The sequence below is a fragment of the Solenopsis invicta genome, chromosome 3, assembly GCF_016802725.1.
Source record: "Solenopsis invicta isolate M01_SB chromosome 3, UNIL_Sinv_3.0, whole genome shotgun sequence".
In the NCBI taxonomy this organism is placed as follows: domain Eukaryota; kingdom Metazoa; phylum Arthropoda; class Insecta; order Hymenoptera; family Formicidae; genus Solenopsis; species Solenopsis invicta.
This window is the reverse complement of record NC_052666.1, coordinates 11,888,364-11,913,264: the sequence shown is the minus strand read 5'-3', so window position 1 is coordinate 11,913,264 and position 24,901 is coordinate 11,888,364. Positions and strand designations below refer to the sequence as shown.

Below are 24,901 nucleotides of genomic sequence, written 5' to 3'. Positions count from 1 at the left end.
TGTTTGAAAATTTTCAAGACCAATACGATATTTTTACAAAATATCGTCTTGTCTTGGTCTTGTGCAACCCTACGCAGGGCCGAAAATTCAACTTTCGGCTCTTGTAGTGTAATATACTATTTAGATAAATTTCAAGATTGCAGTGTAAGACTCGAGGAAAAGACTTTTATTGATAGGGGTTCTTCTCCAATAAATTTATCTGAAAATTCAAATTTAAAAGTTCATCGTTCAACATCTGTTAGTTCTGAACATTTGCAAGATGACAAAGATAACGCAATCAAATTTTTGAAAGCTTCGTTGGAAGAATATAAACAAAAATCACAACAAACCATTAAATGTTTGAAACGCAAAATCAAACAAAAATCTAAAGCAGATTTTGATACTGTTATGGTATCTTTAAAATCAAAATTAGATAAGAATTACTTAGATGTTTTAGAACAAATAGGTAAGTCTAATAAAGATTTTTTAAAAAGAACAGTTTTAAAATCTAATAACAATAAAATTAATAGACAATACAGCCCCGAATTAAGATTATTTGCATTAACTTTAAATTATTATAGTCCGAAAGCTTATGATTAGTTAGAAAAAAATTTGATTGCATTTTACCTCATCCAAAAACCTTATATAAATGGTAAACTTCCATAAATGGAAATCCCGGTTTCAATTCGGAAGCTTTAAAATCAATTAAAGAACGTTGTAAAGCTGTTAATTATCCTTTGTTCGGAGTTGTCATATTTGATGAAATGGATATAAAAAGTGAAGTTGAACGAGTGGGCTCAAAGGTGTATGGCATGGTAGACTTTGGTATGGAGAAACATATTACTATTGATGATCCTAACAAATTAGCTAAACAGGTTTTGGTTTTTACTGTTGTGTGCATGAATGGATCATGGAAAATTCCGTTTGGTTACCTGTAATCAAAGAATTATCATCATGGCATCTAAACATATCCCTATTTCTTCTAGAAGAAAAAGAGAGTTAACCAAATTGCCACAGGAACATCAAACCTACTTTCTATCAGAAATTAGAAATGTCATTGATCAAATTCAAAATAGGGGTACAATTGGATCCACTAGAGAACTCCCTGCTTCTGGGAGACAGTATGCAAGAAATATTATTGGACACTGTTGTCCTCATGAAACATTAATCCTTGATACTAGAACAACAGCAATGTTATGTGCGATTGGGCTTACTCCTATATATGATGATCCTGAGATTAAGGGGCCTAATCCTGATTATAATCTTCTTATATCATCAGTTTTAACTATAATGTCTGCATTTATATCTAATGATGATATATTACAATCAGGATTAATAAGAGCATGTTCAGAATATAACATCACATTAGAACCAAACGTATTAGAAACTGTAGAGGTGATTGAAAGGGAATTCTTTATGATTTGGGTTCTTTAAAAATAAGAATGTCAATTATGAACTTTGATGAAAGTTTAGGATCTGTTAAAACAGTTGCACTTAGTATGTTACTATTAGTTGCCAAAAGACTTGTTCATCATTCAATACCAAAATGGTTTTATAATAGGTGGAGAAGTTTCAGTCAAGTACTTGCAATAAAAATGAATGTGGAGTCCATTAATGCACCAGATCTTGAAGCTTGCCTTGCATTTAATACTGCAATATCCTCAAAACATCAAATAAGAACCAGATTATTTTCATTATATAGACGACTAGCATCAATGCAATCAGAAATATAGAAATATATTTGCTGTAATATTCAAACAACTTAAATATGCAGAGATGAGCCATATTTATTTAATAATATGTTATATATATCAATATCATCCTGATGTATTAAGTATGACTGAATTAATGGGGGCAGAACAATCTGCAATGTCTAAAGCTTTATCCAAAATAGCTACATATCCACTGGAGGATAGACCTTAAAACTATTATATAGCCATGAATTAATTGTAGTGATAACATGCGTTAACACTATTCCTCTTTTTTATATCTAAGCTACAGAATATCGCATTACTAGACTGTTACGAAATAATCCGTTAATTAATGAATCCTTCTTCGAATCGGCATCTTTCTTCAAAGGGATTTTCGTCATGACTCTCCATCATCAGAACGGTTATAACTTCTAAATCTGATTTATCTCGATCTCTGTCAAGGTTAAAATAAACTCCGCATTCTTTTGTAGTCAACAGGAAGGTGATTTGCGTTGTCAGCGGCTCATCGTGTGGTTTTAGTTACGCACAATTCAAATATATTGCATATACAGTAAAAAAAAAAAAAAAACGGCGGGCGGCATGTTCGTTATTTGAGCGAATTGAAGCGCCGCCCGATTCCGGCGTATTCGTACGGCGCTGTCTGCTTCCCCGGCCGTCGTCGTCGTTCTCGGTGGATCGAGCTGGGGGCGACGGGGAGACGCGGAGGCGGAGATCTTTTCGTTCAAATTTTGGTCGACGGGCTCTCTCGTTCGACGACTGTGCCACGGTAAGCACGCGACTAGCGACCGCGATCCGCTTTGACTCTGTCGGCGAGTGCGATTCTTATATTGTACCGAGCTTTAGTATTCCGTAAGCACGGAGATCCCTGAGCGCTGTGTTGAAATGAAATAAAGTGCGTTTATCAGTAACTGCAGTGCGTGCCTCTAAGATACCTTCTGTACTTTCGCTTAAGCCGTCTACGTCCAGGAAGGTTATCACTGGACCGAGGCGATACGCGAACATTTGGTCCTTCGAGCCGGATCCAACTTGAATCCGGGGATACTTTCATAGTGCAAGTTAACAATTTTTGCTCGCGTTCCGCTGGCGCGAGCAATTCTTTCCGCTGCGTTACTTTTCCGCGATCACGAAGTCTCGGAGTGCCCGCGCGTGGAACACGTGGTAGCATGCGACGGAGTCGTGATTCACGCGGCAGCAGTACCTTTCGTCCGTGTTACTCAAGCCGCGAGGCGCGCTCGCTCGAGCGTCGGGATCGCGTGGTCTCACCGCGTGATCGCAACGACTAGCTTGGTCGGAATCACGCGCGCGGTGTCTGACTCCAAGTTGAGCTCGCCGTGCTCATCACGATGTTAGATCGAACGATCAAACAACAAGTTGTCCTGGCGGGATACATCTCCCGCATGTGGATAAACCTGCAAAAATTAGGACAAGCCAAAATCACGGCGTATGAAGTCTCGAGCCGGCTGGCGCGCCTCGATGATTACTGGAAGCGTTATCAGGACGTGCACTTTGAAATCGCAGCCGATCCCGAAGCTGACAAAACGAATTACGTCAAGGACGACTACTTCACCAAAACGGAAGAGGAGTATTTTGATATGCGTAGTAGGCTTAATGATCTTTTCGTTTAGCTAAGCAGAGCGGGAATTGTAGAGGTGGAGGAGCGCCCTGGGCCGAGCTCTACGGCGGTCGCGCCGGTACTTAAACAGATGCAGCTTCCGAAGCTGGAGCTGCCGAAATTCTCCGGCGATCAACTCGAGTGGGAGGGTTTTCGAAATTTATTTCGCTCGCTCGTTCATGACGTCACGGGCGTTCCTAAGGTGCAGAAGCTTCAGTACTTGATGGGGTGCCTGACCGGTGAAGCAGCGGAGGTCGTCGCAGGCGTTCCCTTGACAGCGCTTATGATGGGGCGTGGCAGGATTTAGTGATGCGCTATGACAATCCGCGAGTCCTGCTCTGTGCTCACATGCGCCATTTGATTTCTTGCCCGGCCGCCATTAAATCTTCAGCTGGGGAAATCAAACGATTGCTGGGCGTGCTCAACCAAGCGCGGCGGGCGTTCGTCTCATTGGAGCGACCGGTCGAGGCGTGGGATGATTGGTTCGTCCACTTGCTCGTTAGCAAGTGGGACGCCACGACACGGATGTACTGGGAGACGTCACTCTTGGACTCGCGCGACTTTCCGACGTTTCGGCAATTACAGGTCTACCTAGAGAACCGGGTGCGCGCTCTGGAGGCGGCTAGGGTGGACGCCCCCCTTCCGCGAGGAGGACCGGGTGCGGGTGCGAAGTCCGCAGCTAAGGCCACGCGCGTTGCATGCAACACAACCGTGACTCCGAAAACAAAGGCGAAGACGTGCTCTCTCTGCTCGGGTGCGCACGCACTGACGTTCTGTCCCAAATACAAGGCATTGCCTGTTGCTCAACGCGCAGAACAGGTGAAAAAACTTGGCGCGTGTTTGAACTGCGTGAAACCTGGGCATCGGGCGGATTCTTGCCCGGCCAGGGGTCGTTGCTTGGTGTGTGGCGCGAATCACCACACTACCCTGCATGGGCTTGGTTTCGGGCAGTCCGGAGGCACCACCAGGGACCAACCACGAGGGACGGAGGACTGTCGCCGACGCTAACTCCTTGACAGCAAGCGTGGGCTCGACCGCCGCTACTAGCAGAAGAACCGTCCTGCTGACCACGGCACAGGTTCTGCTTGAGGGACCGTCTGGAAGGCAACTGCGGGTGCGGGCTCTGCTTGATACAGGGTCAGAGGCCTCCTTTATAACAGAGAGTGCAGCCCAAATGCTACGCGCGCCGCGTCGCCGTGTCCGGGTTGCGGTATCCGGTCTGCAGGGTACGCGAACCGGGGAGGCTGCTACCGCTGTAACGCTTGGCATAAGGTCCCGAACAGATGCCGCGTTCCGCCTCGAGACGGAGGCATTCGTGCTCCGGTGATTGACCGATCTGCTGCCGCCTCAACGCGTTGTTGCGCGTGCGTAGCCGCACTTGACGAATCTTCCGTTGGCCGACCCGGACTTTGCGACGCCGGCTGCGGTGGACGTTGTACTCAGCGCCGACGTTTACCGACAAGTGATGCGACTTGACATTCGGCAAGGTGAACTGGGCTCGCCTTCGGCGCACCTCTCCGCCTTTGGCTGGATTCTGACCGGCGCAGTGGATTCCGGGGAGAAAGCTGCGGTCGCTACGCACACGGTGTCGGTGCTGCTGGCACAGCCCGTTGATGAGCTCACAACAGCTCTTAAGCGACTATGGGAGCTCGAAGAGGTTGCCGCTCAGCGCGTTCCGACTCCGGATGAGGATCAAGCGGAGGAGCACTTCCGACGGACGCACTTTCGGGACGCGTCGAGCCGATACGTTGTACGGCTGCCCTGTCGTCCGGATCGACTTAAGCGACTGGGCGAGTCACGCTCGGCCGCGCTGTCTATGCTGCTCAGCTCGGAGCGCCGCTTGGCGAGGAAGCCCGAGCTGCAGAAACGATACATCGACTTTATGGTGGAGTTCCTAGCGCTGGATCATATGAATCCCGTACTGGCTGATGCTCCTTCCCGGTCGGTGTCTTACTACTTGCCTCACCACGCAGTCTTCAAGGCTGGAGAGGCCACAGGGAAAATATGCGTGGTTTTTAATGCATCCTTTAAAACATCTGGTTATTCGCTGAATGACTGTTTGTTACCAGGTCCTCGATTACAGTCCGACCTATGGGTCATCCTGACTCGATGGCGAGGGTTCAAGGTCGGATTCATGGCCGATATAGTTAAGATGTTCTGGCAGATCCGAGTAAACCCGGCAGACATGGACTTGCAGAGGATACTCTGGCGTGCCGACCCAACGGAGCGAGTTCGAGAGTTCCAGCTCCGGGCGGTGACTTACGGTACAACCGCGGCGCAATTCCTGGCTATACGCACGCTGCAGCAGTTGGCCAACGACGAGGCTGCGCGTTTTCCACTGGGAGCGACGGCCTTGTTGCGACATTCTTATGTCGACGACATCTTAGCTGGAGGAAGCGATCTGTCGGCGACCTGGGAGGTCCAGCGCCAGCTAGTGGCACTGCTGCAGGCTGGAGGGTTCTCGCTGGACAAGTGGGTCTCGAACACGCGGGAGCTTCTCCCGCGGGCGTCGCCGGAGGAGGCATTGCTGCCAGCCTTTGACGCAGTAAGCGCTCTCGGGATAGTGTGGCATCCTGATGAAGACGCACTGTCAGTCCGTGTGACAGTATCCCAGCAACACGAAACCACCACGAAGCGAACGGTCCTGTCTGACGCGGCTCGATTGTTTGACCCGCTGGGGTGGGTCGCGCCTGTTCTAATATTCGCCCGGGTCTTCATGCAGGATCTGTGGCTTGCCGGCCACGACTGGGACGACCCGCTTCCCCTCGAGTTGGTGGACGCTTGGAGAGTCTTCACTGCTTCCCTGCCGGGACTGTCGGCTTTGAGAGTCCCGCGCTGGCTGCAGCGTGACCGGGGGGACGAGGTGGAGCTCCATGGGTTCTCCGATGCACCGGAGAGAGCCTACGCGGCGGCGGTCTACGCTCGGGTCACCAGACGAGACGGCCGGGTAAGGGTGACCTTGCTGACGGCCAGAGCCAAGGTGGCTCCCGTCAAGACGCAGAGCGTGCCCGCTTGGATCTCTGCGGAGCTGTCCTGATGGCACGGCTGCTCCGCCGGGTGGCGCGCGAGCTGGACATGGAGGATGCACCGATCGTGGCCTGGACAGATGCGAGGGTCGTCCTGTGCTGGTTGCGCTCTCATGCGTCGCGCTGGCGACCATTTGTAGCGCATCGAGTGACGGAGGTGCAAAATCTTGTGCCGGGCGAGCGATGGAGGCATGTCCCCACGACTTCCAATCCAGCGGACCTGGCAACCAGGGGGATTCCGGTCTCGGAGCTCCTTGGACTGGACCTGTGGTGGAGGGGTCCTGAGTGGCTGCGGGGACCGCCCGCCGCATGGCCCGCGATGGGTGACCTTGCCACTCGCCAAGAAGAAGAGGAAAGAAGGGCGGTGCATTTAGCCGCTCCAGGAAATAAGGAGGACCTCCTCGAGGAGAGATTCTCGTCGCTGACGCGGCTTGTACGCGTAGTGGCGTATTGCTGCCGACTTTATCGGAGCGCCCGAGGCATACACAAGCAAGACGGGTTCTTGACGAGCGCTGAGTTGGAGGCTAGTCTGTCTAGGTTGGTGAGACTGGCGCAGAGAAGAGAGTTTCCGGGGGACATGGAGGCGCTTACGGCGGGCAGCCCGCTGCCGACCGGTTCGTCGCTGCGAGCCTTGAGTCCGTTCCTGGACAAGGATGGATCCTTGCGAGTGGGCGGTAGACTTCAATCCGCTCAGCTGCCCTTCCCGGAGAAGCACCCTCTGATTCTTCCAAAGGAGGGTCCTCTCACCGAGCTGGTCCTTCGCAACGCGCACACCACTACCTTGCATGGGGGCCCTCAACTCATGCGGAGCTATCTCCTCCGCCGGTTCTGGGTCGTGGGGGTGGCCACTCGAGTGCGAAGGATCGCCCGAGAGTGCGTGCGCTGTGCCCGTTTCCGTGCGGAAACGGCACAACAGAGGATGGGCCAGCTGCCACCCGAACGCGTGCGTCCCTCCAGGCCCTTTGTATCGGCGGGAGTCGACTACGCCGGTCCCCTGCGTATCCGGGCTCACAAGGGACGAGGAAACATCTCTAGCAAGGGCTATATCTGTCTCTTTGTTTGTCTAGCGACCTGAGCGGTTCACCTGGAGGCCGTGTCGGACCTGTCGGCGTCGGCTTTCATTGCGGCGTTCCGTCGATTCACAGCGCGTCGGGGTCGTTGTCGCCTGCTGCTTAGCGATAATGCCACCAACTTTCGAGGAGCTGACGCTGAACTGAGGGCTAGATTTCGGGCCGCCTCTGAATTCTATAAGGAGGCCGGCGAGGTGCTGGCCAACGACGGGACCGAATGGAGGTTCATTCCACCTCAGGCTCCTCACTTTGGGGGACTCTGGGAAGCGGGAGTTCGTTCGGTCAAGCATCACCTGCGCCGCGTCATCGGGGATCATGCCCTGACCTATGAGGAGACGGCGACACTGCTGTGTCAGATTGAGGCCTGTCTCAATTCAAGACCGCTAAGTCCATTGAGCACGGACGCGGCGGATCTGGTGGCGTTGACGCCTGGCCACTTCCTGGTGGGTGAGGCGCTCGGGAATATAACGGAGGTCCCCGAGTCCGATCTTCATCCCACATCGCGCTGGCGGTTGATCTCCGCAATCAAGGAATCCTTTTGGAGGCGGTGGCACGAGGAGTATCTGCATCTGTTGCAGCAGCGCTCCAAATGGACCCGAGAGCGGACCAACCTCACGCCGGGCATGATGGTCTTGGTGAGGGACGAGCTGCTGCGGCCTGCTAAGTGGCCATTGGCTCGGGTTACACGAGTCTTTCCGGGACCGGACGGATGCGTGCGCGTGGTGACGGTCCGCACGGCGGCGACCGAGCTGACACGGCCGATCACCAAGATCTGTCCTCTTCCACTCATCACGGATCGGCGCTCTCTCAGGGGGCTTGACCAAGCCACCTGACGCTACGTTGCACTGACGAGCGCTCTTCGCAGGGGACGTTTTTTAATAGCTCTTTAATCTTTAGTTTAGTTGTATCTGATCTCCCATTATTTTTTCTTTGTTCACGTTATTAATCGGTAATCTAGAGTAGTTGTTCATTTATTTTTTGGTTTACACCTTAGTCAAGCCAGTTCGTATTTCGTCAGCCGGACGAGGCGGGCGGCATGTTCGTTATTTGAGCGAATTGAAGCGCCGCCCGATTCCGGCGTATTCGTACGGCGCTGTCTGCTTCCCCGGCCGTCGTCGTCGTTCTCGGTGGATCGAGGAGCTGGGGGCGACGGGGAGACGCGGAGGCGGAGATTACCTTTTCGTTCAAATTTTGGTCGACGGGCTCTCTCGTTCGACGACTGTGCCGACGGTAAGCACGCGACTAGCGACCGCGATCCGCTTTGACTCTGTCGGCGAGTGCGATTCTTATATTGTACCGAGCTTTAGTATTCCGTAAGCACGGAGATCCCTGAGCGCTGTGTTGAAATGAAATAAAGTGCGTTTATCAGTAACTGCAGTGCGTGCCTCTAAGATACCCTCTGTACTTTCGCTTAAGCTGTCTACGTCCAGGAAGGTTATCACTGGACCGAGGCGATACGCGAACAGTTACTTTTTTATAGATTCATTAAAAGCTGATACAAAAAATTGCTTATTTTAAAAAGCTTAGAGTTGCTACATGCATTTGGAATTTCTGTAATTTCTTTAACATTTGATGGTGCTTCTGTAAATATGTCTATCATGAAACAGTAAACTGGTTTTCATATTGATAAAGAATATCAAAATAACAATTTGCAGACATATTTTCTACATCCTGTCACTGAAAAGAAGGTCTTCATATTGTTGGATCCATCACATATGTTAAAATTAGTACAAAATTGTTTAGGCGATTTTCGTACTATTATTGCAGAAGATGGGGAAGTATCATGGAAATACTTCGAACAACTACACACTATTCAGGAAAAGGAAGGACTTCATTTAGCAAATAAGTTACGCAGTAAACATTTAAATTATCGAAAGCAGAAAATGAAAGTTCGACTTGCAGCTCAATTATTTAGTAATAGTGTTGCCGATTCAATAACAGTTTTAAAAAATATGAATATTTCTTCATTTAAAGGTAACATTGCTACAATCCGCTTTATAAATTTATTTAATGATCTTTTTGATATTATGCATAGTAACAGTTTACAAAGCTCACATTTTGTAACGACCCGTCTTTTTCCGCGCACGGGGCGGTGCGTGATTGCGGACGGACAAGGGCGCGGAGGGAGGTCGCCAAGAGAAACTAGACTTAGTTGCTTTAGGTGTTGAATACAAAAGTACGTTTATTTCGCGTTGGTTCTGTACAAAGGGAGTGGCTTGGCCACGACGCGCGGACGGACGGATGGCGGTGACGCTCGGACGGACGCAACACAAACTTAAAGGCTACGCGCGGACGGACGGACGAGAAAACGGAACGCGCGGACGGAACGAACGGTATTAACAATGGTCGGTTTTTCCGCGGTGTCTGAATCGCGCTATTGTCGCGGCTGAGTTCGCGGAATTCCGGCCTCGAGTTTTCCGAGAACTCGAAGCCGGTGTTGACGCGCGCAGACCGTGGCCTTGCTGAAGGCCGTGGCCACGGCCGTAAGTGACGCGCGCTCGGTGCGAGTGTACGCGGAGCGGGGATTCCCGTCGCGAGCGGTTAATACCGCGATGTTCGGCGGTGGTGATCGACTCACGCCAAGAGCCCTTGGTAGAGGCGCGGAACTCCACACCCCAGGTCGTGAGTCGATACCGTAGTGAGGACGGCGGATCGGGAATCGCCGACCAGGATCTCCTGGTGGAGCCCAAGATGTACTTGAGCCCGTTTCTATCGGCGGTATCGGGATTAGCGGAAGGCTCTTGCCAAGACTGCTTGGCGGAAGCTAAGGCTCTTAACTCCCAAGTGAGCGCTAGGATGGGCTTCTTCCGGATCGGAGAGAGGACGGAGAAGAAGACCGCTCGACTCTCGGAGCGGCGACGCTTATATACCCGAATCTCGTGAGCAGGGACGGTGCGGGGGTACGGAACGGTACGGAGTCGGTGGGGGTCTCCCCGCTGCTCGAGATCGGTCCGGCGGTCACCACTCCGGTCGAGCGCGTGCGCGCGGAGATCTGTCACGCAGACCTCACGTGCGGATGCGTCAACGCGCGCTACGCCGGTGTCGGAGTATATTTTCGGCGCTATGCGCCAGGTTTCTGCTGTCCGGCGGTTGTTCGGCCGGACAGCCCGGAACGATGGACGGTCCGAGGGGGGAGCGGAAAGGCGGTTCGTTACAATTTTAAAAAACTAACAAAATCATAACAAAACTATTTTTGCAAAATTACTCGAATGTGAAAATTATATTCTTAATTTGGAAACAAAAACCAGAATAACTTATTTTTACTAAAAGAAAGATGTGGTTTGTTGGATTTTTAATTTATATTCATAGTATCCAGCATCTATATCGTGAATTATGTGAAAATGAAAAAGTTTTAAAATATATACCATTTTACAAAGTGAGTCAAGATCACATAGAATTGCTTTTTGGTTGTATATAGTAAGAGCACATAATGGTTGTAACAATAATCCTACAGTTCGTCAATTTGTTGGTATGTTTAAAAAAATTTTAGTACATCTTGAACTTTGCACAGATAATACAGATAATTGTACACCTCAAAAAAATATTTCTATATTACATATAACATCAAAAATAGATCCGGTGAATGTAATTAATATGACCACGCCATCAATCAAACATGTCTTAGCTGAAACAAATAACAAAGAAGATGGAAGCATAATTGACAAAAACATTAATAGGGATACAGAAAGATTATCAATATTAATTCAGAATTTTGACACACACTCATATGTAACACATCCATGTACTGTATCAGAAGTTGCTGAAACAATTATTTCTTACATAGCAGGTTTTGTTGTTCGATCTTTACAGAAAAAAATAAAATGTGAATATTGCTTAAAAGCTTTAGAAAGTTCTACATCATCAAATTCATCTTTAATTTCAATAAAAAGTAGAGGATTTTTAATTTATCCATCGTCTGATGTAATTTTTATTTGTACAAAAACTGAAAAAATAATAAAAATGTGTCTTCATGAAAGTGGTGGAAAGTTTTTATTAAAAAAATTTTAGGATCAGTTTTTAATGAATCTTGTAAAAAGGTCATTAATAAGTTGTAGTTTACTTTTTTCAAGTTTAAAAGATCATAATAATGATCAAAACACTTTAGAATCCCATTCAATTTATCTTACCGAAGCTATAATTAAAAAATTCATCAAAATTAGATTACATTATATTTGCTCTAAAACTGTCGATAAAAGCATTAGTGATAGACAAAAGTTTACTAAATTAATTCAGCATAAGTATCAATAAATGTTTATGGTAAATATATTTAAATTATTAAGAGTATAAATAAGTTTCCGCTGTTTTTTATAAAAAATTGGGCATTTATTGTGAAAGAACGGTACCTAATGTTTTATTCGAAGTATTGTCCATCGCTAGCCACTACTTTTTCTCATCTTTCTGGCAGCATACGGATACCGCTTCGGAAGAATGCTTCATCTTTTGAAGCTATCCAAATCGACCCAACTTTTTGTATCTTCATATGATGTGAAGTGTTGCTCAGACAGGCCATGCGCCATCGATCGAAACAGGTAGTAATCAGAAGGAGCAATGTCTGGTGAATACGGCGGGTGGGGTAAAACTTCCCAATTGAGTGTTTCCAGGTAGGTTTTGACCGGCGCCGCAACATGTGGACGAGCATTATCATGCAGAAGAATAACTTTGTCGTGTCTGGAGTAGAAGTGGGCACGTTTTTCCTTGAGTACTCGGCTCAATCTCATCATTTGTGTTCGGTAGAGAGCCCCAGTAATGGTTTCATTCGGTTTGAGCAACTTATAATACACGACACCAAACTGATCCCACCAAATACACAACATGAGCTTTTTTCCATGAATGTTCGGCTTGGCTGTCGATTTTGAAGCATGGCCAGGTAGTTCCCATGATTTCTTCTTCTTTGAGTTATCGTAGTGGATCCATTTCTCATCACCAGTGACTATACGATGCAAAAAACCCTTTCGTTTATGCCTGGCGAGCAGCATTTCACATGTGAAAAATCGGCGTTCAACGTTTCTCGGATTCAGTTCATATGGAACCCAGTTTCCTTGTTTTTGAATCATTCTCAATGATTTTAAGCGATGTGAAATTGCTGGTTGAGTTACTCCTAATGTAAGTGCAAGTGCTTCTTGCTTTTGGCACAAATCTTCATCTAATAATGTTTCTAATTCCGCGTCTTCGTACATTTTCGGCCTTCCGCTACGTTCTTTGTCTTCGACGTCAAATTCACCATTCTTAAACTTGTGAAACCACTCACGGCAACTTCTCTCACTTAAGGCAGCCTCACCATATGCTTCTACAAGCAATCGATGCGCCTGGGCTGCAGATTTCTTCAAATTAAAAAAGTAAATCAAAAGCTCCCGCAAATGACGCTTATTCGACTCAAAACTCGACATTTTTGCACGAAAAAAGATATATGATGCTGATACAAAATCGCTAATATTTTAAGGTTATGTTGTTGTCCAACCTTACGATATAACGTTTTACAACAGACAATTTCAACCATAACATACTAGTGGCGCCATTTTTTGTGAAACGGCGGAAACTTATTTATACTCCTAATATTTTTTGTTGAGAGTCTATAGAATTATTAATTTAATAATTTCTGAAAAAGATCTCCAAAGTTTATGTTTATTTTTTCAGAGTTCATTTTTTAGTTTGTTTTTATATGTAAAATATTATTTAGTATGTTTGTTATACTAGCTTATTACATTGTTAAATGTATTATATATTATGAAATAATTAAAGAAAAGTTTAATGTAAAAGATTAACAAAATTTTAAACTTTATTATTCTGTACTGTTGATTTCACACACACGCTGTTCATGTTTTATATGTGTGCGATCTTTGAAACCAACATGGCGCCCCTCCCCTCGCCGCAAACGTGCTTCTCCCCTGTAGGTTATGCACCGTAGGTTACGCACCCTCTATTCCTAAGTCCATGGCTACGATACATAACCGATTTTCGGAAGACAGCGGCCCCTCTCTAATTTTGTGCCGCTAAGGAAGCCCACAAGACCTCTCCCTCTCAATCTAGTCGCAAGACCACGACACTCCCTCACAGACAGCTCCCCAACCAAACAGGGAAAATCACTCATAAAAAAAATAGAAAGAGTAACTTGCTCGCTGCGAATTCTTCCATCCGGCATGGCGATCTTAAGGTCTCCTCGAGATCTCCATAAGATCATCGACAAACCGGAGGCGTCGTAAGCCACTCTCTCCTTCCTACATATTCTTTCTTTTTTCTTTCCTATTTTCTTCTGACCAAAATTCTTTTTCCTTTTTTTTTTTACAATTATTTTGACTATTTCTTATTGTGGCGCATACAAGGTAAACCATTAGAAGAACTACCGTTGTAAGAACAACGCCTATCTTATAAGTAATAAAAAGTTGTAAATTGAGACAAATTCTAGCACTTTCTTTTTCACTTTCTGTACCACGCACCCTCTTCCACGTAACGTAAAAATGCCACCTTTTAATCAAACACTCATACAAGCAAAACTCTTTATAAAAGAAAATAGTTTAAACAAATAAATTAATTGTTCTCATGAGGATGGGCATATCACCCAAAATCATTACAACTGGTGACAGCGGCCAACATTAAAACCATTACGACGCAAGTTCACGAACCGGCGGACGTAACACCTAATATAGAATTTTCTTGCGTTCAGTAACTTTAAAAATATCATTAGAAATTTAGTTAAAAATATTATTTTATCCCTGTTTAACATTAAACAACAAGCTCCCGCAAAAATAATGTTTTTAATGTTTCTAAATACTTCTCTCTAGAATGACGATCGATTTATCGAAGAAATATTTCAATATAAAAATTTCGCTTAAAAGACCATATTAATGAAATTCCATGTTATTGTTTTAACTTTGTATAACTCAAAATGTGTATAACTGAATAAAAAGGTAAATAATAAAAAAAACACTCAAGTGTATATACATTCGTGCGATAATACACTCAAGTTTAAGAATAATGAGAAAGTATAAATAATTAAAGGTTTAAAGGTGAACCTTGAAAAAGTTTAGAAATGCTCAAAAGTAAAAATGCCTTATAACAATTGTCATTTACTATGTATTGTCATATTAACATTACTAAAAAACGGCGAGCTACTAAATGAATAACTCTATAAGCAATTGTTAGAATACGTCATCTAATGATGGAGATCATAGGGATAACCATAATACCCTTTTCTCCTCTATATATTCTTTTTAAAGTAATATAATTCAAACTGACTTTTTCTTTATACAGATAGAAAAATATTATATCAAAGAAACTTTTAAATAAAAATATAGAAAAGTTAAAAATTAAATCACTGACATAGCCAGATTAAAATTAATAATAAAAAAATATAATTACATGAGTAAAAAAGTACATTCAAAGCACATAAATTTTATATAGCAACACATCAGCATATGGTTATTGGATGTGCAATTATTAGAATAATAAAACAATATACATGTATATTTATGATTCTTTAAATCGCAAACAATTACATACTTATCATGAAATATATTTGAAAAAATTATGTCTATTATTAACATTTAATAAAAACGCAATTAAATTTCCTAATGTATAATTATTTGGTTTAAAACCAAGCACAATAAAATATGAACATTCCATAATAAGACAATATTTAATGAAAATATTTGAGGCAGTATTATTAAATATTTTCCACAAGATTCCACTTGTGATTTTTTAAAACAAGTTCTATCTTCAGACATAATAAAATGTAGAAGAAAATGCGCATATAAAAAACATGCACAAAGATATGAAACAAAAAAACAATATTAAGTTCGTCTTGAAAAACAAAAAATGTATAATAAAATAAAAAAGAATAATATTATAAATATCATAGCTGTTAGACACTATAACAGTGAAAAACATCCCACATAGCACGTAATATTTCTGTGATATCACAGAAATATTGCAATATCATAGAAATATTATATATTACTGTGAAATATCACAGAAATATTACTGTGATATTACATAGTGATAATGACATTGAAATATTCCACTGATATCACAGGAATATCACAGAAATGTTACTGTGATATTACACAATGATAATAACATAAAAATATTCCAGTGATATCATTGCAATATATTGTTGCAATATTAAACCTAAAAAACAAGGTAATTTTAAATGACGTTTTTATTATGTCTTATTAATGCAACGTCACTATCTCTTTGATTAATTTCGATATTTTCAGTATCTATAATATTCTTGGTAATTTTGGTATCCTATAGAAAAAATCAACTTACAAATAAAATAATTATGTCTTTGCCTTTTCGTGGAATGAAAGTGAAAGTTAAGAAAAAAAATTAATTAACTTTATTATTAGTTTAGATATTTACTTAGTTTATCCCTTAAACTGTATATATAAACTATAATGTACACTCTTCTATGTAATCTATAAATTTAATTATTGCTTTACAACTCGATCAATAATAATTTTATTAAAAAATTATAGAAAAACTTTTGTATTTGTCTTATTGCCATTTATAATTTTTACAGAAGCACAAAAATCGATTTTAATTTTAAAAAATTTTTATCATAAGAATTTTTTTTATAGAAAATGTTTACAAAAAGTTTTGTCAATACACATTTATTATTCACTTGACAATAAATATTTTAAGGTATATTTAGAAGTTTTTAAAAAAATATTCATTTTTACATCATTTAATATTTATTGCTTGGTACATTATTTTGTAAAATAGTTTATTCATTAATATTGATTAGACTATTATACACCACAGTAAAAGGTTTTTCAAGTTAATTAAAATATTAAATTTCTAACAAATTTTTCTTTAAATTTCACTTTTTTTCAATTCTATTAAAAAATATGATTATATATATTCCATCATTAATTAAGTATTTTACAATGTTCATTAATTATGTGTATGTATATAATGTTGCGGCTCGGTCACCGACCGTTACAACATACGACGAAACAAGTGAGCATGTGCACAGCCGCTTTGCAGTCCCGCTGTGTGTATAAGACTCCACGCAAACAAGTGAGTGCTGGCACCACCGCTAAGTGACCGCGCCGCTGAAGACCTTCTCATGAGTCAAGTGCAGCCACAGGTGTTATATCTAGACGCTACTGCGGCCGACTCATTATCGCACACTTCAATGAGATTTTAAGGAAAATCGTTACTTGTTGTTTGGAGACGAATACTCGCTCTGATTTTTTTCCCAATGCGAGGTGCGTGTGGAACGCTGTTCCACATAAAATTTTATATTTTTACATGCAAATAATATTTTGTATTGTTATTTAATCTTGAACATAAATTAAAATTATAATTCAAATTAAATCATTTTTTAACAAAAATGAAAAAGCACACAAGAGATATTTGTTTGTAAATTAAACGCTTATTACGTTTACATTATTGTATTCTGTTTTAATAAATATAATTATTTTTTTCTGTGTCTAATATATATTACATGTAACAATATGAAAATAATATTAAGAATAACAATAAAAATAAAAAAAATTAAAATAATTCATTTATTTAATTCTTTGCAATATCATTTAAATATCACATAAACATCACAGAAATGTTGTGAAATATCACAGTAATATTACTGTGATGCGTTTTCGCGGATATTTTGATATTTAGTCCAGGCAAATTGTCCAAAATAAACAAAAAAATTGCGAAGTGGCTATAACTTGGTATAGACCTTTGAAAATGTATATATTTCAAGAAACCAAGGAGTCCCTAGCCATAAAGGGTGTGCTGGAGTGGCCACGCTTAACCTTTTGCAGTACAACGGGTCTCTCAGAGACCCACATGTAAATAGTATCTGTATTTTAACAAAGAAATTTTTCTATGCTAACCCATGTGGTACTCTCTTTAATTTCTATACAAAACCTAAGTGATTGTATTTCTGCATTTTCATTGAAAAATCTTCCTATTTCTAACCCAAGTAGTATTTGGCTACCATTCATGACGTCATTGATGTTACTAGATGCTGTCGCAGTGCGCTGCGTACCAATAACGGAACGGATTTTTCACCACTGCCAGTACTGGCAGTTATATCGGAACACAGCCATGGTTGTGCAGCTATGCAAGAATGGGCTTCCCCCTTATCTATATTTCTATCCCCACCACGGTCATGATTGTCAATCGATCGATGATCTCAGGAGGCGCTCGACTCGCGAATCGATTTTAAATAAATGTAACCGCGCCTCTCGTTGATGTTGTATTGTACATGTCAATCAAATCGCGAAAGTTCACCAACTTCTAATATAGGCGTAAGTTTTTCACCTCGCTTTACAAATAAAAGCGATAATTTATAATAAATAATAAATACATTTTTTACAGATGTCAGACATTTCGTCCAACGACAACGACCAAATGTATAAAGCAGCTATGAGGGCTGCACAAGATTTGATAGAAATTGATGAAGAACTGCCGGCCGCACCGCCAGCCGCACCGCCAGCCGCACCACCGGCCGCACCGCCAACTGCACCACCGGCTGCACCTCCGGCCGCACCACCGGCCGCACCGCCGGCCGCACCTTCGGCCGCACCGCCGGCCGCACCTTCGGCCGCACCTTCGGCCGCACCTTCGGCCGCACCTTCGGCCGCACCTTCGGCCGCACCGCTGGCCGCATCTTGGGCCGCACGGCCGGCCGCACCACCGGCCGCACCACCGGCCGCACCGCCAACCGCACCATTGGCCGCACCTTTGGTCGCACCTTTGGCCGCACCACCGGCTGCACCACCGGCTGCACCGCCAGCTGCACCGCCGGCCGCACCATCGGCCGCAGAAACCAAACGTAGGTTATAGATTATTATATATATATAGTCTTATAATATTAAATTAAATTTTATCAATTATTTACCGTAATATAAAAAATTCTTACAGCTCGCTGGAAGAAAGCAGGGCGACGGGGCGGAAGAGGACGGGGCGGAAGAGGACGGGGCGGAAGAGGACGGGGCGGAAGAGGACGGGGCGGAAGAGGATGGGGCGGTAGAGGACGGGGTGGAAGAGGATGGGGTGGAGGAGGGCGTAGGGGCCAAAAAGTTGTAAATGTTTATAATTATTATTAAAAATATTAAAATATCAGTAAAAATAAATATATAAAATGTATTTTTTAACACTTTCTTTAACCTAACCTATCCTAACATTTTTTAATAAGTTTAAATCTCAGAAATGCGACCGCATAATCGGCATTGCCGAAAAATATAAGATAGCATATAAGAAACATAGAAACAATAAAATTAACATTTAAATAACATATAGATAATTAACATATAAATAACATATAGATAACATATAAAAAATATAAGAAACAATACAATTTTCTTTTCTCCCTAAACAAGAATTATTTTCCATCTTTATCATTATTTTTTTCGCGAGAATGCGATATACATTTTACTCATTTTTCTTTTTCCCTTTGTAATAATTCAGTAAATTCCTTAAATTTAATTTGTTCCACGTATCACTTTGATGGCTACTGAATCAAGCTTGTTTAGGCACTATCATCCGAGATATTTGAATCATAGTCTGGGTCGTCCTCATCATCGTCTGGATAGTCCTCATCATCGTCTAGGTTTTGGACCAAACTGTCTCATTCTACTTTTACAGCATCACCTATGTCACCAAAGTTGATACGCAAAATATCAATATAGAATATCTTATAGATAGAATAAAAGTCAGATTTTAAAAAGTTCTCCAGCTTTCAACAAATAAAAAGAAGTCTTGTTACTTTTTCTTTACATCTGTATATATCTTCATATATTTCTTTTAATGAAAAAATTTACCAATAAAGAATTTGTTATATCTTTATAATATTGATAAATATTGATTTTGTTATTAATAAAATTTAAAAGAAAGAATAGTTTTATGTAAAATAAAAAATAATACCCTGCCTGTTAACTTTTTGCCCTCGCTATCCGCTAATTCTTTCCGTTTCGTGTAGCCCATTTCTTCATCAAAGTTCTCTTTCCAGCTTGAAAAAGGTTCGACAGTTACGAGAGTTCTCTCAAATAGTCTATAAAACCATTACGATTGTCGTCTGGGGGAATGAATATATTTCGAACGTCTTAGCCCGTGTTTTCAATATTCTAGACACAAATAAATTCAATATTTTAAACACAAATAAAATTTTAAACACAAATAAAAAAGTAACTGTGATAATAAGATACTAAGTGTTCCTAATTTTCTGGAAAAGTAAAATTAAAGAGAAATCTAATTTCATCGTTTTTCTTATTTTAGAAATGTGATAACTACATAACAGACTGTATTTTATGTAATTACTTATTAGAGTCTTTAAATCTCAAAAGAACAATGAGGAAAACTAGTCTTACCCCTTCTCCATCCTTTTCCTCCTTCAGTTTTTGTGCCGCAGTCTCCTCTCTCCTCAGGTTTATCTTGTCCCACTGTACGTTCAGCCATTCTTGAGCTGCACTGACCATTGTAAAAACCATTACCATTCCAAGATTTTCATACATCTGTTCTGTTAGGTGTGCCTTCAATTTCTCGTTACCTCCATCCTCCAAATTCTTTTGCTGCAAAATTGATATGAGTAGTGACTCATCTAGATACTTGGACATATATGTAAAAACTATGTGATATATATACATGTTTATATCAAAAACCCATAAATTTTTATTATAAAAAATTCAACGTTATCATTAGGTAGCATTTTCTAATTTTCTACAATCCTCTATTTCTATCTTTCTATAACAACAGTAATATTCTTCAGTTTTATAAACTGCTCATTTAAAAAAATTCAATTTTTTGCTTCTTGACAAATGAAATAATTTTTACAAATTCGATGTTGATGCTCAACGAATCTTTTTTTTATTACACAAAAGTAATGCACATTAATTATATATATTTTTTCAGTTATGCTCTGTAAATTGAATTTTTATTAATCGTAAGAGCTTTAAAAAATTCACAAAATATTGTAATATTCAGACAATTATATAAATCAAATATTTTATATATATTATAAAAAGATCACATGTGCACAACTTACTAGAACTCAAAGTTTTCAAAATATCAAGAGGTTGCGAATACTCTAAATCTCATGGGGAAAAGAGGGTTGTGTGGGCTTGAAGATCAACTTTCCAGTGTCGCTGCAACAAAATTCATAATATATAGAAGTCATCAATCACACTTATAGCCCGCTAAGTTATAATATTGATATTGAATTAAATGCTATCACTCGTATGTGTACTCCCATTATAAACAAAATGCGTGAAGGATACTGCTCAGGTGTTGGGATCGAATGGCGGTGCAAGTAGTAGATGATAGATTAATTAAACACAACACTGCAACAGACAAGAACAGACACTCATCATTGAAGCAATCAAATTATGTACAATCTAAATGTTATTTATAATCAAGAATTATTATATTATTTGTAATTGTTTATAATTAAAACAAATTTTTAGTCAGAAAGAAAAATCTCACACAGTATATGTTTATGATATTTATCATATTGTAGGAGAAGTAATGCAAGCAAAATATATATTGTTAAATACAGATAAATTATTGATTGATGTGTGACTTACCTTCGATATTGATGAAATCAGGCTGATTCGACGCGTTTTTATACGAAACGGACGAATGTAGCAGGAAAAGTGTCACTCTGCTTCGCGAAGCGAGATATTGTTGTTGATGACTTTTGAGGTTAGATAATCTGTCAAATCGGCAATCATGAATGCGGTCATACGATATACATGCATCACATCACATGAGATGCGCATGACGTGCATAATGCATTATATATCCTCGTTTAACGTTAGTTAGTTGAAAAACAACAAGGATAAATGATGCATCGCATGTTATGTTATGCGTGAATCGCATGTTATGTTATGCATGAAAAAGAACGCACCCATAATCACATAAAACGGCTATAATGAGCACCACTCCGTGTCGAAAACGTACCCAAGTTTCTCTTAGCGACGATCGGCAAAAAGAAAATGTCGTCTGCCCCGCAAACCGAGATATATTGCCGATTCAGTTCAGGTTACAGATTAGGAAAGCCATGATATCACGGCAATCATTGTCGTGACACTCGCGGCCATTGTGATGCATCACATGGTTGCATGCGGGCTGATATAGTGTAGAGTCCCTAGAAGTTGAGAGTCTGGACATCTGCCCCTAAAATGTCGGTGATGAATATGTCAGTGTATGTACATAACATATATGTATGCATATGTATACCTTATGTGTGTGTATGTTTATCAATGTGTGCACATAAACGTGTTGTATGCTGTTATCGCATTGGCTAAAGAGGATTAAATAAGGATCTGTATTGGTGCTGCCATTTTAGGTGCAGTCCAATCACGTGGAACCCCGAAATGTCCAGACTCTCCACTTCTAGGGACTCTAATATAGTGTAGTAACGAGCGCCACTCGTTACTCGTGTCGAAAAAATGTACTGGACAAGATTCGCTTGGCGACGATAATAATAATGACGTATCTTAAATGTAAATCGTCGAGATTTGGACTTTGCGTCGCGATATCTCCGCTCGTAGGGCACGAAGAGAAAAAATAAAAACACTTTTATTATGCAATTTTCCCCAAGCTATCGATTGAGACTACTCGGAACTTGATCGGTTCAGCCGTTACTGAGATCTGATAATCTCATTATGCTTGAACTCGCTGACTCGCGTAAAAGAGGCGCTCGTCTTTCTCGCTGACGCTGACGCTGATGATGACGCTGACGCTGATGATGACGCTGACGCTGATGATGATGGAAAAAAAAAAATACCGCGAGACGCGACCGCGCCTCCTGATAATTTTGTGATTTTTTTTCATGTAAATCACTATGAATATCGACAAGTTTGGTAAATTTAGCATCCTAAGATCTAAAATAATAAGAAATAATATAATTTGGTGATTTTTTTCATGTAAATCACTATCAATATTGACAAGTTTGGTAAATTTAGCATCCTAAGATCTAAAATAATAAGATACAGTACCATAATTTTGTTTCTGTTAATAATATTGTTGAAATAAACAAACAAAATTGAAAAATATTTAAATAAATTTAATTTTTCAAAAAATATAAAAAGTTATAAATTGAAATTTCGTACTCTGAGGTTTTCGAGGTCGTTTCGAGGTCTGTTTCGATTACTTTTGATACTTTATTCGATTGTGATAAACATTTTCATCCAATTGTACATTTATTTTCTTAATAGAACTGCTTCACGAGGTGTGATATTCTAGATGTGAATATTCTGTAAAAAAATACACATTAATTGCATAAGTGACGATTTTTAAGTAGATTGAAATATTATATTATATTGCATGCATATCTTTTATACCTAAAAAAAATCGGAGTCGGTAGCATCTGCCTCGTAAAAGATATCTTCTAATTCTTTGCCCGCATGCTCGTGTACTGAATCTGTATCGGAGTCGTCAAGATTTTCGCAAATTGGCTCCATGTATGCATTGAGGCACTGCATTCTTTGACAATGTCTACAAATTTCCGAGCATCTTAACCCTACTTTTCTGCACCCACATCTCGAAGAACAATCAGATGTAGAGTTGCAGGAGATAAGTTGTAGTATCGATTCTGGTGCTGGCTGAAGGAGTGTTGTAATAGGTTGCAACGAACCGTTGATTTTCTTCCATCCCCACTGTTCCGGATTTTTGTTATTGCCAAGCCATAACTGAATTTGGTAGAAAACTCGTGATGAATGTTGTGCAGCTGCCTCTGATGTTGGTGGTAATAATTCAAGCCTTGATTTTTGTTTTTGCAGCGAATTTTTAAATTGGTCAAATCTGTATGAATCAAGCGAAAGATTTCGAAATTTCTTTGCACCGTATACCATCAAAAAAACAGTTTCACCAGCATCTCTTACTTCTGATTGGGTTGAATTTTCGTCATTGAAAGTTTTCACGACATTAGCCAATCGAAATTCTTTTTGCAGGAGTTTGAAAATTTGTAATTTTCCCTTCTGAAATATACTAGACGTTGTATCACAACCACTGAAGGCATGGGCCAGTAAGATTGTATCTTTTATATGCTGGTACGATTTTTGGATTTCTGACGATGAAAAAATTGTCCTGTTGATTTTGCCTGTGCCTGGTTTCATGAGAAATATATCTTTATTTTCTGGTGATAATGCGATCAAGAGAATAAGTAGATCAACGTCCTCGCCGACTACAAATGTTCGACCATTATTCGACATTTCTATTGCGGTTTTAACAATAAGTGTATCCGCATCATCTATCGCTTGTTTTACCACGAATTTTTTATTTTGGAGAAATTTCGTTAACAATGAAATTAATCTGATTTTATTTTTATCGTTTGACAAAAATTTATTTTGATTGACAGTACACGTCATACTTTCATCGAAAATAATTTCTACACATTGGCTATGCAGGTATCGTCGATGCTGCTCAGCTTTTTTGATACTCGAGTCATTTTCGTAGCCATCAAATACGATTACGGCATTTTTCCCAATTTTGTTTTCTACATAGTTTACGTACGTAGCACATATTTGTCCATATGTTTGATTTGTCTGCCATATTACCCGATGCAATAAAAATCCACCATCAATCACATAAATGTCATTGGAGCTCGGCAAATTTTCTTCAAGATCAATGAAACATGTCATAAACAGCAGACTTTTTAGTCTTCCTCATTCCGGTTGTATCATTGAACATTGAAAGTGGGTACGAAGCAAGTTCATATTTGAAAAATTCCGCGAGATCATCATCGTGTTTTTTGGCTATTAACATTCTTTGGAAAAGTATCAAAGGATCAATTGCAACTAATTTATCATGAACTTTTACTGCAGCATTGACTGTTGCAAGAGATAAAACTGTGTTAGACCGTTTCAGTTTGATATCTTTAAACAGCTTTCCAATGATTCCTGCTATACACTGTTCGCCAATTTGCTTTGCTTTATGGCAATTTATCTTTTTGTCGCCTACTATTCCGGAGCTAAGAGACATTATTTCTTCGCCAATAATGAAAGGGCTGTGTGTGGTTAGCCAAGTTATCAAGTTTTTCGACATCAGCATCATTTCTTTTTATGCGAGATTCTCTTGACTCAACGTGTTGCTCAGTCGTGCCACTATTGCTGCCACAAAATTCTTCCAATGCTTCACAAATGTTGTGAAGAGTAAGGCCAGCAACAACGTGAGCTGTGAGGATATCATTTGTAAACCCTCGATAGATTACGCCACCTTTCACTTTGAAAACTTTGTTGGCAGTTTGTTCAATACACATATCAGTCCAGGTTCCAAAAAAATTTGTCTTTGCGCCTTATCGTAAAGTATCCGTTTGTAACAAATTTGTTATACTCAGATATGTCCATTTTCTCTTTCAAGTTTGCCACGCTCTGCAGATAAATTTGACAAGATTTTGCGTATGGGAAATGCCCACTAGCGTGGAAATAAGGGATCATTAACTTTATGGTGTACAGGTGTTTTTCCCAGTCTCCAGTCCTTTCAGCTTCGATGAATTTTTTCAGCAAGGTTACCATATTGAAGTACTGTACCCACAACTTTGCAGTAGGACTA

At 41.1% G+C, this 24,901-nt stretch overlaps 5 protein-coding genes across 6 annotated transcripts; 4 read left to right on the top strand and 1 right to left on the bottom strand.

The window, feature by feature from the left end:
• The first annotated feature begins 3,034 nt into the window (after window positions 1-3,034).
• LOC105204508 lies at window positions 3,035-3,610 on the top strand. Its single transcript, XM_011173597.2, has 2 exons — window positions 3,035-3,290; window positions 3,339-3,610. Exons 1-2 carry the CDS (start codon window positions 3,035-3,037, stop codon window positions 3,608-3,610), a joined length of 528 nt encoding a protein of 175 aa, XP_011171899.2.
• A 2-nt stretch (window positions 3,611-3,612) lies between these two features.
• LOC120357396 lies at window positions 3,613-4,311 on the top strand. The gene has a single exon (XM_039447581.1). The coding sequence runs from the start codon at window positions 3,613-3,615 to the stop codon at window positions 4,309-4,311; it is 699 nt and encodes a 232-aa protein (XP_039303515.1).
• A 457-nt stretch (window positions 4,312-4,768) lies between these two features.
• LOC120357395 lies at window positions 4,769-6,340 on the top strand. The gene has a single exon (XM_039447580.1). It carries the CDS (start codon window positions 4,769-4,771, stop codon window positions 6,338-6,340), a length of 1,572 nt encoding a protein of 523 aa, XP_039303514.1.
• Window positions 6,341-6,378: 38 nt separating this feature from the next.
• LOC120357394 lies at window positions 6,379-8,232 on the top strand. The gene is made up of 2 exons (XM_039447579.1): window positions 6,379-7,327; window positions 7,475-8,232. The coding sequence occupies exons 1-2, from the start codon at window positions 6,379-6,381 to the stop codon at window positions 8,230-8,232; spliced, it is 1,707 nt and encodes a 568-aa protein (XP_039303513.1).
• A 10,534-nt stretch (window positions 8,233-18,766) lies between these two features.
• Window positions 18,767-21,556, bottom strand: LOC113004108 (RWD domain-containing protein 1-like). 2 transcript variants are annotated; one of them, XR_005574411.1, is made up of 6 exons: window positions 21,308-21,556; window positions 20,932-21,059; window positions 20,394-20,688; window positions 19,720-19,920; window positions 19,277-19,476; window positions 18,767-19,003 (listed from the first exon to the last, which is right to left on the bottom strand). XR_005574411.1 is itself a non-coding variant. In XM_039447349.1 (3 exons), the coding sequence occupies exons 1-2, from the start codon at window positions 19,963-19,965 to the stop codon at window positions 19,456-19,458; spliced, it is 267 nt and encodes an 88-aa protein (XP_039303283.1). In that variant the 5' UTR covers window positions 19,966-19,980; the 3' UTR covers window positions 18,767-19,003; window positions 19,277-19,455. The 2 variants fall into 2 exon arrangements, 1 of the variants encoding a protein (XP_039303283.1); XM_039447349.1 differs by lacking the exons at window positions 20,394-20,688; window positions 20,932-21,059; window positions 21,308-21,556 and having other exon boundaries at window positions 19,720-19,980.
• Window positions 21,557-24,901: the final 3,345 nt, after the last annotated feature.